Genomic DNA, 14,660 nt, shown 5'->3' on the forward strand with positions numbered 1-14,660 from the left:
GACAGCGCACGCCATAATCTCCAGCGTACACAAGCCGAACGTAACTCAACGCTTCCCCTCACGTTTGTTGATTGCGTATCAACAGTAAAGGTGACAAATAGAAAAACAATACCAATGATGGACCTAAAAGCACCGATAGTATTGCATTAGAATTGGATACGTAGTTTCGTCACAAATGCGCTAAGACGCAGGCTTCAAAAAGATGCTCACCAATGGTCGGTGGCCTCGCAGTGCGAGTCAAGGAAGACGAGCACGTCGCCCGACGCGGCCCGGGCGCCTGTCAGCCGGGCGCGGATCAGGCCCTCGCGTTTGGGTAGCGTGATGAGCTTCACGAAGCCCGGACGGAAGTGGCGCCGAATGAACCGCTCCAGGCGGCCATTAGCCATCTCGTCTGCGGGAGAAGAAAAAAAGCCCAGGATCAGCATTGCGGACAAACGCTTGGAGTTTGACCTCTTATTCGCCATCTGCGTCCACGTTCTTAGACATGACTTCTTAAGCAAATTACGCAACAGAAAACTGATCAGTGCCACTGAAAACATGCGCCCTCGATCATCGCCTTCACGTCCTTTACCCTTACTTAGGGCTCCATGTTTTCGGATAAATCCGAAAAAATCGGATAAACAATCGCCGGTAACATTTTTGACAATTCGGATTTAACCGATAAACTCTGATTTTAACGGCCAATATAATGACCATTTCAAGTTCTTTGTCGAAAGGGCATGCTCTAAGCAGTCACCAATACATCGGCCTACATTTGATCTACATACGGTAAATCTCACACGAACTGCCGGCGAGGAAAACGAAAGTATACGTAACATGACCTGTTTTCATGGAAGCATTGTGCACTGTCATCAAAATTTTTGTCATCAAACATCAAAATTTTCTCGTAAAACTCAAACGTGCATACCAAACATCATTATACATGATACCGCAATACGGCGAATATAACATCGCCGGAATAACATGACAGGATGCGATTTTAGAGGTTGCTATCTTAACGGAAACGCAGCACGTGAAGCACTGCATGCGCCATACTGTGTAATTCGCCATCTTGTCCACAAAAATTGGGGGACGCCTAAGCTTCGCCTTTAAGATTTGAACGCGATAGCGATATTCTGTTCCTAGTGCGCAGTTCGAACACTACGAGTGTTTAACAGAATGCGCGCACTAAGGTGTGTGCCTTATGTAATGGGTAGCATGCTTTAAACCAGGAGCAATTATGCACGAGAAACTTTTTCGAAGTTGCGATGCACCCACTACGTAGTCTTAAGGGAATACGCGCAGTAATGTCTGTGCCTTTTGTAATGGGTGGCTGTCTTAAACCACGAAGTCGTTACGATAGTGACATGGTGTGACGCCCGATGGCAATGTACGCTTGTACCACGCAAGATTACTGCGATATTACATCTCGTACTGTGACACCTGTATACAGGACGCGTATTTTTGGGAAGCATGAAAGTTACTTTCAATGCAGCTCCAAGCAGAGGCGTGGCTGTGTGGTAGAACACCTGCTTGCCACGCAGACGGCCTGGGTTCAATTCTCACTCGGACCCAACATTTTTATTATTTATTTTATTTGCAGCTCTTTCTATTTTTCGCTCAAGATGATGATTTTTCGCTCACAAAGCTCTTTAACGCTATCGCGTTAACATCCATAAAACAACGTGTACGACAAGTACGTTTGCACCGTGCCGTCGTCGGTCGCCATTGAAGCGAAAACATTATTTCGCTTCAATTCTGTTTCCTTTCCCGGACAGTTATCGGCATGAATAACGAAACGCTTCAGACGAAAGTTAAGCGAAAAATGGCTGGCAAATCAGAATGCCGGAGACACGTATGCCAGGCGACAGCGAACTGCGAGTGAGAAAGCCAAAAGCAGACGCTCGCACTGTATATTTGGTTTTCGTTCGTTCATTCTTCCCGAGCGCACAACAATACGGACTCATCTGCCAATGTCGCGGCTGAATACTCCTTCCCATTGTCAGCAGAATCCATCAGGCACGGCTCGCTACGGCAGCCGGGCCTCGTGTTGTCGATGCGTCACGGACGAGCGTGTCGGGTGCATACGATCCGTCTCCTCATCAACTGGCCACCTGTCGCGTCACACAATCGGCCCCGGATGCGTCGCACCGGAAGTGCTCTATGGTACGCCGCCGCTCACTGGCTTTGCTACATATACTCTGTCGGTGTTTCCTTCGCTTCTTCTGTCATGTTCGAATGGTATCACGCACGTGCAAACAGTTTCACGTTCACGGCCGACCTCCGGTATACCGAGTTCAAGTGGAATAACGAGGGAATAGAGAGTAGACGTTTTTAGCTTGTTCGGTATTCCTGTATACGCAAGGGGGTTTACAGAATACCGGGTTACCGGACGATGGTATCCACATGTTCTGACGCTTCATGTTGTGACGGCTCATAGACAAGTTTCGTTTTCGCTAAGTGGTCTTGAGGGAAAAAAATAAATTTGAAAAGGCAGCTCATTCGGTACTAGGCCGCTGACGTGAATTTACGCTAGTAGAGAAGTAGAATGCACTAGGTTTCTGCAGTAACAATTCTATGCTTCCCTGATTCATCTCGGCCCCACCATATGGCACCACTTATCCGGCCTCTCACGTTTACGCCTACGGTATCCGGCATAACGCTGACGCAAGAAGCTTGCCGACGAACTAAGCTCTCATGTTTTAGTTGTCCGCAACTCTTTGGCGTTAGCGTTACAACCGGATACAGTAGGCGTAAACGTGAGAAGCCGGATAGGTGGTGCCATGTGGCGGGGCCGAGATGAACCAGGCAAGCATAGAATTGTTACTGCAGAAACCTAGTACATTCCACTTCTCTGCTTGCGTGAATTCTCAGCAGCGGCCTAGTACTGAATGAGCTGCCTTTTATAGGGACACTAAAGGCAAATAATGTATGTCAGACTGAAAGCTCAATGTATGACAACTTCTAAAACGGCAATATTATCGACAGCAGTGCCCTACTTACCGAGAAATTAGGCTATATGTATCACATGACCAGCGCCACGAGTGGGACATTTTCGAAGTGATCCCGATGACATATGAGAGTCTGCCTACAATAAATCACTAGTAGTCAAACTAGCAGCAATAAAAAAGAACCCTCCGTGCATCAAAAGTCGTAATAAAATGCTGTTTGTTCGTTTCCGTTTGATTCATGGAAAAAAGAACCTCTGCGGCGTTGCCATGGGGAACGGCGCGCGTGGTTCGGTTTTCGCCGAACTGCGCTTCGCCCGGCGCCCTGCTTCGCTCACGCGGTCGCGTCTCAGTGGTAGTTTCGGGATCGCGTACTGCCACATGTGTTTTGCGCGCTCGTGAAAGTCGCTCTAACAGAAATTTCGACAAAATGCCGCATGCAACAACGCCGGCACTAAGAGCCCTCAGCAGCATACCGCGTTCATCGGGGCTCAAGTCGCTGAATTGGAGCCCAGCGTCGCGAGCCAATGTCTCGTTTTCAAGTTCTCCGTCCACATCCATTACGGAGATTGCGGCAAGCTTCGATGGCCGTTGTTGCTGCTGTGGGTCCCGCCATAGAGTTTCCTACAATACTTACTAGAGGGAACTCTGGCGCTAGTGTCTATGGTAGCTGCAACGCATGACGCTTCAGCCAGCATGGGAGTGATGGGTAGTACACAAATTTGTCTAAACTTCGTTCTTTCGGCTCCGTTTGGCTGCGCGTCGCCTGCATCCCGCTTTGTCGCAAAACAAAGTTCAGCAAAAGTCAACAGTTCCACTTCACCACTTTAACTTTTTTAGGCTCACCCAATCAAACCTGGTCACGAAGTTCACAACGGTCTATTCTTTTATCCGAAACGAACGCCAAAACACAGCAATAAACAAAGCCACAAGTACGTTTGAAGCCGCAAGCACGAAGACTAGGCAAATTTGTGTACTACCCATCATTCCCATGGTAGCTGAACGATCGCAGCGCCAGAGTCCCCTCTAGTTAATTTTAGGAAAACTCTATGGGTCCCGCTACTTTCGCTCTGCTGCTACTAGTGTCGGCGGCCGCGCAGTAAAGGCGGGCAACGTTAGGCACGGCAGCAGTGACGTATGAAAGTAGGATTTCAGGCGGATGATTTGAAGTGCGCTAACGCGATGTGGACCACTAAAACGTGATCTTATTTCAAAATAAGCATTTCCTTGGCATAAAAGTAGCACTACGAGGTTTCTGGACCGCTATTTCACAATCAACGTCGACTTAATATTTGCCTTAGTGTCCCTTTAAACTTTCTTTCCCTCAAGGACACTAGGCGAAAACAAACGTCTCTGTAGTTGCACGAGGCGTCCCAAGACGTCGATACTATCGTCCGGCAACGCGGTATTCCGTAAACCCATTTGCGTATACCGGAATACGGGACAAGTTAAAAACCTTTAATGACTCCGTTTACGATCAGCAACGCTCAGCGACTATACTTCGGGTTTATCGAAGGCGAAATAGGCCATATTTTATATAATCCAAGTCACAGCTTCAAGGCATGTTTCAAAGCCACACGATCCTCGTAAAGCGCCGCCGCTGGAAGGGCCAGTAAAATACAAGCCAGTGGCACGCATGTCGAGCTAAACGAACATGAACGGAAACGTTACACCACACAAAACACGTAATTATAAAACTACATGAAATCGTCAAAAGCTGTAGCCCTAAACACGTCCCTTTTCAGTAGCGAGTGAGTGTACGTAGCATTGAAAACGACGAAATTCTTAATAAAAGCGGAATATTAGGCTGAACACATTCTGCGGTCCTATTGAACCAATCAGAGAGGCTGCAGCTGCACAGCGAGCCAAACGGAACCGACAATATCGAGAATTCCACATTCGCCACATATTCACAAAGCATCGCTGCATGCCAATATGCGCGAGAAGGCAGCGAAGATATCTCTCCGGCCGGCGAAAATAATGTGGGTTACGTAAAAGGAAAACGCAACGTACTGTAAAACGAAGTTAGCCGTCATCATCAGAAAGTGACGGACTGCTCACTCACTCTGATTACGCCGAAGGTTTCGATAGAAAAAGTTGCCGGCGGCGATGACCGTTACTGAGTGACAAAAACGGGCGGCGTTAGTAAATTAGATTTGTTGGAAATCCGGCGCGTAAGCGTGTAGGACCGTTATGCATGCCTGTCACGATTCAATTAGCGAAAACCTTCCCTTTTTGTTGACGTTCGCGACTTTCCGGTGGTGCTGGTTCTTTCTTATTCTGATTGTGCGGCGGGGTTTTCACGAAATCAGAACATCGGCGTCGGCAAGATTTTGTCCTGGGCGGGGAGGGGGGTGCACATCGCGGGGAGGGTGGGGGGGGGGGGCGAGGAGGAGAGCGCTGGTGTGGCTTTGTGGGGCGCAAGTGTTGGTGTGGCTTGAAATGGGCCAATTTTGCCCTCCCCTGCCGACGCCCATGAAATCAGGCGACCGAAGCAAATTTCTCCGCTCTTCGGCGAAAAGCGTATTTCCCTTATCAGAAATGACGCTCGCCCTTTAGCAACAACGGCAGCAGCAACAATGAAAGAAAAAGGGGGGGGGGGATGCCACGTTTATGTACGGCACTTCGACATGCGCGTATATAATTCAAGCTGATTTACTAACGTATGGCACGCACACACCCAGAAAAGATTTACAAGAAATGTAAATTAAAAAAAAAAGCGACGAGAAATACTCTATAGATGTCATATTTCAAGCATTGTGACTATGAGCACATATACCACGCGATCGCAGTATCTCTCAATCATTCCGTACTTTTTAAGGAACTATCACACGTTCGCGTCAAACAGGTGGACAGGGGGATTTGTGACGTAGACATAAAAGATTCACGTGCATGCCTCCTACTACGGAATGACGATTGATGGCTATGACAACGCGCTTGCAGTTTGAATTCCGAAAGCACCCCCCCCCCCCAAACACACAAAAACACACACACGAACGCACGCACACAGTTCTTTCTTAAACTATTTGTGTATTCCTAAGCGAAAAGAACCGCCATCACACTATCAAGTGATACCTTTCCTGAACTTCTTCCCTTTCAATAGGAGACATATTGGCTGCTAATTGCAAAGCACGAGGCGTTGAATCGACGCACTTTCGGGGAGCATACATGCAGTCTCTGGTAGTACCTATATTTGCGAGAATACGTCAAAAGTGTATAGCTTCCAAACGTTTCTCAACCAATGCATTCTTTATACTGCCTGCCAATGTATCATTAAAATCTATGTTCGTGAATTTCCCTTGCGATAGGCACGTACAGCCACAAAGTCAGGGTTTCAACGAACATGTAGTAGCTTTTTTTGTCGACATACTCGCTTGTTTACCAGAGAAGATATTCACACATGTCGTGTTCCGGAGCATGCGCCACAGCACAGAATGCTGATCGATGGCCGAGCTTACTGTAAATAGAAGGCGTTGGAACAAATGCGTTAAGGTTAACGTGCCTGGTATGTATTACCGTGCGGATATGTCCTATGTATGCGTGATCAAACTGCATCCAAGATACGCGTGGACAGTGCCAACGTTCACGGCAGCGGCAATCAGAGGCTCTCTGCCGCGTACGAGGTTCGCCTTAGGCAAATGAGGCTTCCATACTTCGACATCTAAACGGAGCTCCCGAAATAGCCTATAGGTACACGGTAACCGCTGCCAACATTAAAGACGCCCAACGGCGATTGGAGAGCGCAAAACCTGCGCGAACAGCGAACTGCATGGGAGCCAACTTCTGTCCAATGAAAGCCACGGTGCATGCTCGAAGCTATAGTACACTATACTCGAAGCAAAATATTCCTAACAAGAAGCCTGCCTAACATTACACACTAAGTACGCGCCAAATACGCATTCGGTGTTGTAAAACAAAGCTGTGGTTTGCATGTTCAATTACAGCCGCATGTACTTAAGTGCAGGTCAGTGGTACAGCCGGGGGGGGGGGGGGGAGGATTCCCCCCCCCCCCGAAATGTTCAATTTTGCATGTGATTTTGCAGCTTCCTACACATCACGGCGAGGCCTGCGCAGCGCGTTGCCCACAGTCTTTGTGGGTGAAGCTTCAACTAATGAATATAAGACTTGCGGCAATATACACAAGCATACATACGAATGCACTCACGAACATACATAAGGTATGATTAACCTCCCCCTTTCCCTGAAAAAATATTACTGGATACGCTACCGGTGCCGCTTAAGTGTCACATGATTGCGCCAGCCGTGCCCCAGCCGTGCCCCAGCGTTCTATACGGTATTAAGCCGGGGTAAACACTGCAAACTGTCAAATTTCGCCATATTGCCAGCTCTGATTGACCGACATATCTCTCGCAGCACCCTCGCTGATTTGCGTAAAACCAAAAGACGGTGGAAACGACGGATTGTGACAGCTTCCGCGGTATATCACCTCCATGCCGCCACAGAACGCACGCCTCAGCGGCATCCCGCGCATACGCGCCTCAGACGATGGTATTATTTAAACTTGAAGCTTTCTTTTTTACCCCGCTAACTTTCGAAAAGCAGCGACAAAAGCTCTGGCAACACTGCGAGATATTCGCGGAAACAACATGGAGCGAACGTGCCTGACGTGTGGGATTTTTCCAGGGATCTGCCACGTCGCTAAGAAGGCGCAAAAACAATAACAAAAAAAAAAAACAGCGATGAAGAAATTGGGAGCAAACGAGAAATGCGCCACGACAGACGGAACTAACGCGAATAATGTCACGCTAAAGCAGGACAAGAGAAAAAAAAAAGGAAAAGAGGCGGGAGGAAGGAGGGAGGGGTTACAGCACTCGCAGAGTACGCACGAGGAGCGAAGCTCTCGGCTCCAAACGCTTGGCATTGCAAACGCGCGCCCGACACACCAAGAAACAAACATCCCGCGCAACGGCGCTCGCTAAATTCCGCGAACCCGCCACGAACCTACTTCCGAGCAGCGTGCCAACGCATTCCTCGCAGCTCGCAGGAACCGCAAATGCGCTGCCGCAGCGCGAGGAAATGCGCTTTAACCCGTGCAATTCGTAGAGGAAAGCGCGACGATACTGCGAGCACAGCTTTCCTACGGCGCGCACTCTAATCACCTAGCGTGGAATTTTCGCAGCGGACACGAGAGGCGTTAAGGAAAGAAAGAAAGAAAAGAAGAGAAAGAAAGAAAGAAGAAAGAAAGAAAGAAAGAAAGAAAGAAAGAAAAGAAAGAAAGAAACCGAAAGGGGGAAAAAAGAAAAAAGAAAAGAAAGAAAGAAGAAAGAAAGAAAGAAAGAAAGAAAGAAAGAAAGAAAGAAAGAAAGAAAGAAAGAAAGAAAGATTCACGACACCGCTATGGCATTTTCCTTCATTCTGTTCGCGAAAGAAGCGTGTGAAAGGAGACGGCGGAACAGCGGACGAGCTCGACGGCAAGCGCGTCAGCGATTCTCAAAAGGCCGACCGTTTCAAAAGCGTCGTAAATGTCGATCACGCTCTTTGCAGACGCACATGTTTACGGTGCGAGAATGAAGTTCTACGTTGTACGCCTCTGCCTTATGGGCGGATCACGTCCGTTTAAGCCCGCAGTTTACAGACGCCCGGCAGAGCCAAAGATGCGTGCGGGTTTATCGCATGCAGCGAGTGAATAGGGTGACATAAGCTGCTCATTCGGTTACATTTTGCGCTCGCTTTGCCCATGAAATACATACGCTAGAAGAATTGGGTACACAATAAAGTTCACGAAAATAACGTGGCCGCAGCAAGCGAAGACTTGGTTAGTTGGCGAATCATCGGAGAAGAGGCGTTTACCCTGCAATGGGGGGGGTGGCGTGGTCATAATGATGATGGTGATGATAGATGCCTTGATGACGGGCGAGAAGGAGGGAGAGGAGACGAGCAATGCGCGCGGGAGTTAGTGCTACAAAGAAAAGTTCACAAGAGTAAAAGTTTGGGCGAGTTCGTATTAGTGATACAAAACTCTCGGCAAATGGACTATCGATAGCATCGATCAGGGCCGTACCCAGGAATTTTTTTCGGGGGGGGGTTTGCGTGTAGAACGGCTGCCTTTTTTAAGATTTATACTGGCTTATTTTTGTGAATAAATCAAGTACATCGCTTACTTGTAATAATTCGATGGTACTTTTCAATTATTTGTACCCAAATAAAGAAATTGGTATGTCAACCTCAAATTCTGGTTAAAGCAAGAAATAAGTTTGGACAATAGCACCACCAAAGCCGGGGACACCGCGACCAACGGCTCCTGATGAAGTAACACAATGTAACCACGGTACAAAAACGGTATGTATGTGTTACAAGCTGCCACTCTAGCGTCGCCAGCGCGAAGTCGGCGACGGGAATGGCAGCAGGTTAGGTCGTTCCGTACGTAAGCAGAGACAGTGAAGAGATCAGAGACGTGTGTGGGGAAAAACAAAACTCTAGTGATATTGCAGCACGAGGAATCTAGTACAACACTAATACCAACTAACAAAATACATATAAAATCAATAAATCAGCTTACAAGAGAGAAGTATTACAAACTATACACAAAACTAACCAACAATAAAACTACAGATGAGAAAGTCCGAAGGTATAACAGGTGAAGGGATACCTGTGATGACCGGCAGCGTTGAGTCCACGACGATCGGATGCAAGAAGTCAGAGAGAGTTCTGGCACAACTGCGATGTCGGCGGTGTTGCAGCGCTGGTGTTTCCGGTAGGCTAGTGCTTGAAGCCGATCTCGGGCAGGTTGAACTTACTCGAGATTCAAGTACCGATGCCTACGTTACAGACGTTAATTTCGCGTCACAACTAGACGAATGGCTAAGTTTAGGTGGCCAGCCGATACGGAGCCACAACCACTTAAGGGATACTTCTTGATCTCCTTCTACACCATGTTGGTCAGCAACTAGACTGCTTAGCAAGGCGAAATCCTGCGCTTAAATCGACCTCCGTGTCCCCTCATTCTCGTCCTGGGGGAAAAGAGACCTCTACATGGGTCCAATCATGCACGTTTCATTGTTAGAAACTCCACCCTAAAATATATTGACCGCGTCCCTTTTTAATTAGGAGAGGGTCCTCAACTGAGCGAGAGTGACAACCTGTTGGGGTTCTCTCATACGGCTTGTCCACAAGCAGTTTTGCCCGTGGGAATGGTCAGTTTCCTTGGTTTCAGCCGTGCGTCTTGCAGTCTACAGCTGGTTCGGGGTGCATCGCGGCCTTTGACGACCCGTGCCGACGCCGCCGTAGGTACAAAGGATCAAACATCGGCGACTAACGTTTGAAGAAGAACACCCCATTCAGTACTTCCCTGCACTAAAGACCAGTCTTTTCATGAGCGAACGGTTCCACCGGTCAGCGGGGGAGTGCGGCGCCCGTTAATTTGCCGTTACGCCGGGTCGCAAAAATGGCAGTCCGTGACAGTATGTATGCAAGCAAACAAACAAGTCGCCCGACATTCCGATCTTCTTGTTACCGTTCGCACATTCTGCTTGCTGGATAGTTTCCTCGTAATTGCGAAAGAATAGAAGGGTTGAAGCTTGGGCTAGCTGGGTTTAGCTTTTAATCGACTCTTGAAACATAGAGGGAAGTTTAACGAGGAAGTTTTCCTTCTCGGCAACTTGCAAAATTCTGTGAGGACTTGTTCTGGGGTCACTTGAAGTTCTCGATGGATGCTGAGCAGTGCTAGTCCGGTCAATCTGTCGTTGTTCATATGATTTCGAAGGTAGCTCTTCAGCCTTCTCAGTGTGGAAAAAGTCCGTTCCGGGTCGACGTCGACACGGGTAAAGTCGCCAGGATAGAAAGTAGGCTGTGGATGTTCGGAAAAAAGTCGCGGTTGCACATCTCTAAGGCCTGTAAAGCACAAGCTGGGCGATTCTTTTCTTCGATCTGGCAGCATTTGTTCACCCACAGTGTGAACTCTGCTTCGATGACATTAGCGGAAGGAATGTCGCCAAGGTAAAACTGCACTGCATCATCAATATCAGAAAGGCTAGCCGATGCGCAGAATTTCGGCAGCAGCATGTTAAGGCCAACCACGACCTTCTTATGGGCATCGAACCGGTCTCTTAATTGATTTTCGAAGTCAGCCAGCAAAGGCAAATACACATTCCTCCGGTAGTACTCTTCGGGAGTAGCAGAAGGTACGTTGCTTCTTTGCATCTGCCTTCCAGTGATGCGTGGTATCTCAACATTTGTGATCTTCAGCAAAGAGAGCGACTTCAAAAATCTTATTAAATTCCGTTTCCGCACTAGCCCTTTTGTGGAAAGAACGTCTATAACATTCTTTACGTGATCGCACGCTTGAGCCAAGTCACAGTCAATTTTTTGAAGAAACTTGCAAAGTGGCAGTGTCAAGAGAAGAGGTCGCTACAGATCTGAAGCGAAACGACAAACTCGGGCTTCGTAATGGCATTGAGCAGTTGAGAAGCTTTTGATGAAGTATCAGATGACGCGGCTCTTCTTCCAAATATTCGAGGAATTGTACAATAGGCACGTACAGTTCAAGGAAACGCTGAAGTGCATCGTGACTCTCTACCCACCTTGTTTGGCAAAAGGAGAGAACTGATTTTCTTTTTTCTTGTGTTAAATCTTCTACTTTGTCTCGCAGTTGGTTCGTCCTCTGTGGCGAAGCTCTCACAAACGTACAGGTTGAGGATACAGTTCCCAAACAGTTGCGGATGCTGGGGAGTTTGCATGCGTGAAGCAGAGCAAGGTTCAACGAGTGGGCGCTACAATGCACGTACAACGCTTTGGCGCTGTTTGACGAATGAAGGCTTGAACACCGTTAAGGTGGCCGCTCATTGATGCCGCGCCGTCGTATCCTTGCCCGCAAAGTAGGTTCAGGTCAAAGCCATGACCTCTAAGGCTGTTCAGGATTGTGCTCGCCAGCGCCTTGCCAGTGAGATCGTACACGGGAACGAAATCTACAAAATCTTCTTTAAGTATGGGCACTCCCGACGTGTCGTGTCCAACGTACCTTAACACATAGGGAAATGTGGGCGGTGCGAGATATATCAGTGGCCTCGTCAGCTAGAACTGAAAAACACGAACCTGAGTTGACGTTTTCAACTATCTTTCTTTGTATGATTTTACCACAGAGGGTGATCAACTCATTTTGAATTTTGGGCTCGTGTACAGCGCATTCGCCGGAGATGTTTCCATGTGAGCTCTCAAGGCGGCATCTCCACATTTTGCTCTCATCCTAAGCAGTGCGCGGAAATTTCCATCATTTTTCAATGGCAGCACTTCAGACATATTTATCGGACCAGAGTCGTCTGTGCCGCGAAGCGGTACTTCTTGCCTGCCACAGAAAAGGATTGTTTCTATTATTGCAGCAAGTTCTTGCGGTTTTCTTCCGCCTGCTTTTTAAGACCGTGGTCAAGTTGTGTTAAGATGTCATGCTGTGAGCGGGACCGGACTGCTAAAAAGTTCTCCGATAGCGTTGTTGACATGGCGTGATAACTGCTGGATGCGTGGCTCTTAAAGGCGTCCATGGCTTTCTTGTAATTGGTGAACTCCTTAGTTACAAAACAGCCCAAGCGCTGGTGCTCCCCTTTTCCTGCACACTCGCTTGCGAAGACTACGCAATATTTGCATAATGCTCCTTGAAGCTTCTCTGAATAAACAAGCCATGGGTAACGATCTACCCAGTGAGGTTGGAACTTCAGATTCCTTTTCCCTGTGGCTGGATAATCATAGTTAGCCGGAGGGGTCCACGGATGAGCAGCAGCTTCTCCGTCGTCTGGATCATTTACATTATTGCTTTTCGAGACAAACAGTCCCAAGTCCAAAATATTCGCACTCGTCGCACAGAGGGGAGGCGAACCAGAATGTGTAGGTGCCATGCCACTCACCTTCCTTGGGCATTGCCCAGTGGTAAAGGCGTCACTTTGCCCAGCGTTGACTGTAGAACAAAGGTCACTTGGAGTTGCACTGCGGCCACCATCATTTTCCGGCGGCGCATGGGTGTCCTGCTTGTGTTCGTTCTCAGGTGATTCACATAAACCGGTGCATTCTCCTGAGTCGCTACAGAAGTTCCGACGCGCTTGGCTTTCCACCAGTGCTGAGGAGGCGAAGTTTTCCTTCGAAGGAGGCGGTTCTTCTCCGTCCGCTTCATCGGTTCGAACTTTCTTGAAGTAAGACGCAAGACTCCTTTGCTTCGTTGTTGCAGAGTGTCTTTTCATTTTGCTGCCGCAATCCTGTGCACGCACACAGAAGTGGCCAGTGGCTCCAAAAAGACGTTTGCGACTGCTTCGACTGCCTGGCGTGAACGGCGGGCGATTTTTTCTTCCTCTCTTATCACTTTACAGTGGCTAGAATGTAGAAGTGTGATGAACGCGCCGGCTCCCGCGTGGCGCATGTGTTTTCTGAACGCCGCTACAGCTGGTGTGCATGCAGGCCATTATTGTACTCCCGCTGCAGCAAACTGGATTAACGCTACTTAAAGACCTTTTCACAGAAGACTCCATGGGCACTCCATACTCCCCTTATATACGTGAACCCCCAAGAATGCACTGCCGAGACATTTGCACTCCCGTGGTACAGTCCAGAAAGCAGGTGTTGCTCCGTTCCTGTGAAAAAGTCCCTTTTTCACAGACGGCTCCCTGGGCGCCTGCATAATTCTCTCTGGGCTGCGCTAATTAAATAGCCGTGACCCCCCCAAAATGCACTTTGTAGGCTGTGACGTCAGCCTCTGTACTCCCGCGCGCAGCCCAGCTTGGCGGCGTTTTTTCTCTCCTGTGAAAGTTGACCGCTGGTGCCGGATGTTGTGCCGGCTGTATCCTCGCTTTGTGTGCTTTGTAGGGAGGCGCATATACCTTGTGTGTACAGAAGAGGTAGATTTCCTTGCGTGTGGGTTAAGGTTGTTCGAAGTTGCTCGGATATGCCAGTCTTTCAGTAGATGTCATCTTCGATGATTCGTTTCGGTGGCGAAGACTACAGTTTGAGAAAAGTTTACCCTGCAGCCTGCGTCCTCGGAATGCGCCGCTGAGTTTTTCCGCTTAGGGGTTTCGTTCCCTGGCAAATTTGCGCACGTCGTGTTGGTGTTGCCGTTGCTGTCGAACTGTTTACTTTCACAGAAGGGACGCGCTTTTCGTAGAAACCCAAAGCCGACACGTGCGGTCCGCACAGACGGATAACTTCTCCAGCGGCAATGCACAAGGAAAGCATCTGGAATCAATAAAGGAGCTGCTACGGGTGAAAGACGAAAAAGAAAAGACTCGAAGGAACGCGAGGGCGAAGTGCAAAGCTGTACAAATAGGGCAGGTGCGCGTGCGGGGGAGGGAGCGCTGAGGTGTTCTGGTAGGTTTGAAGAAAGGAAAGAAGAGGGAAGCAATGCCAGGAAAGTTGCAGTGTAACTTTGGCAGCTGGGGGTCGCTGTGAAGGCGTGTAAATATTTTAGTATCACCCGAAAAGTAAAGCATCAAAAAATTTCGGGGGGGGGTCAGAACCCCCTCAACCCCCCCCTAGTTACGGGCCTGGCATCGATAGTCTTGGTTGCACTTCCGGGGATAGCCTAAAGTGAACTACGATAGTAACTACGATCGAAACTATCGTAGAGTAATTACCGATAGTGCAATATGCAGTACAGTCGGTCGTATTTTACCGAGATTACTATATGTACTTAACTGTGTACAATATGTTTTGCGGCCGGCGATATTGCCAAAAAGCATTTGCGCTAGCTTAATATCACAATAACAAATTTACTTACTTGATTCAATAGTGAAAATGCAG

The 14,660-nt window shown here is 48.3% G+C and overlaps 1 protein-coding gene across 1 annotated transcript in view; it reads right to left on the reverse strand.

The window, feature by feature from the left end:
- The window catches only part of LOC119386321 (polypeptide N-acetylgalactosaminyltransferase 1), a 110,982-nt gene that overhangs the window by 17,887 nt on the left and 78,435 nt on the right, over window positions 1-14,660 (reverse strand). The window contains exon 3 of the mRNA XM_049414309.1: window positions 211-391. Within this exon, the coding sequence (XP_049270266.1) occupies window positions 211-391 (181 nt within the window). The remainder of the gene's footprint in view (window positions 1-210; window positions 392-14,660) is intronic.

The sequence above is a fragment of the Rhipicephalus sanguineus genome, chromosome 3, assembly GCF_013339695.2.
Source record: "Rhipicephalus sanguineus isolate Rsan-2018 chromosome 3, BIME_Rsan_1.4, whole genome shotgun sequence".
NCBI classification, from domain to species: Eukaryota; Metazoa; Arthropoda; class Arachnida; order Ixodida; family Ixodidae; genus Rhipicephalus; species Rhipicephalus sanguineus.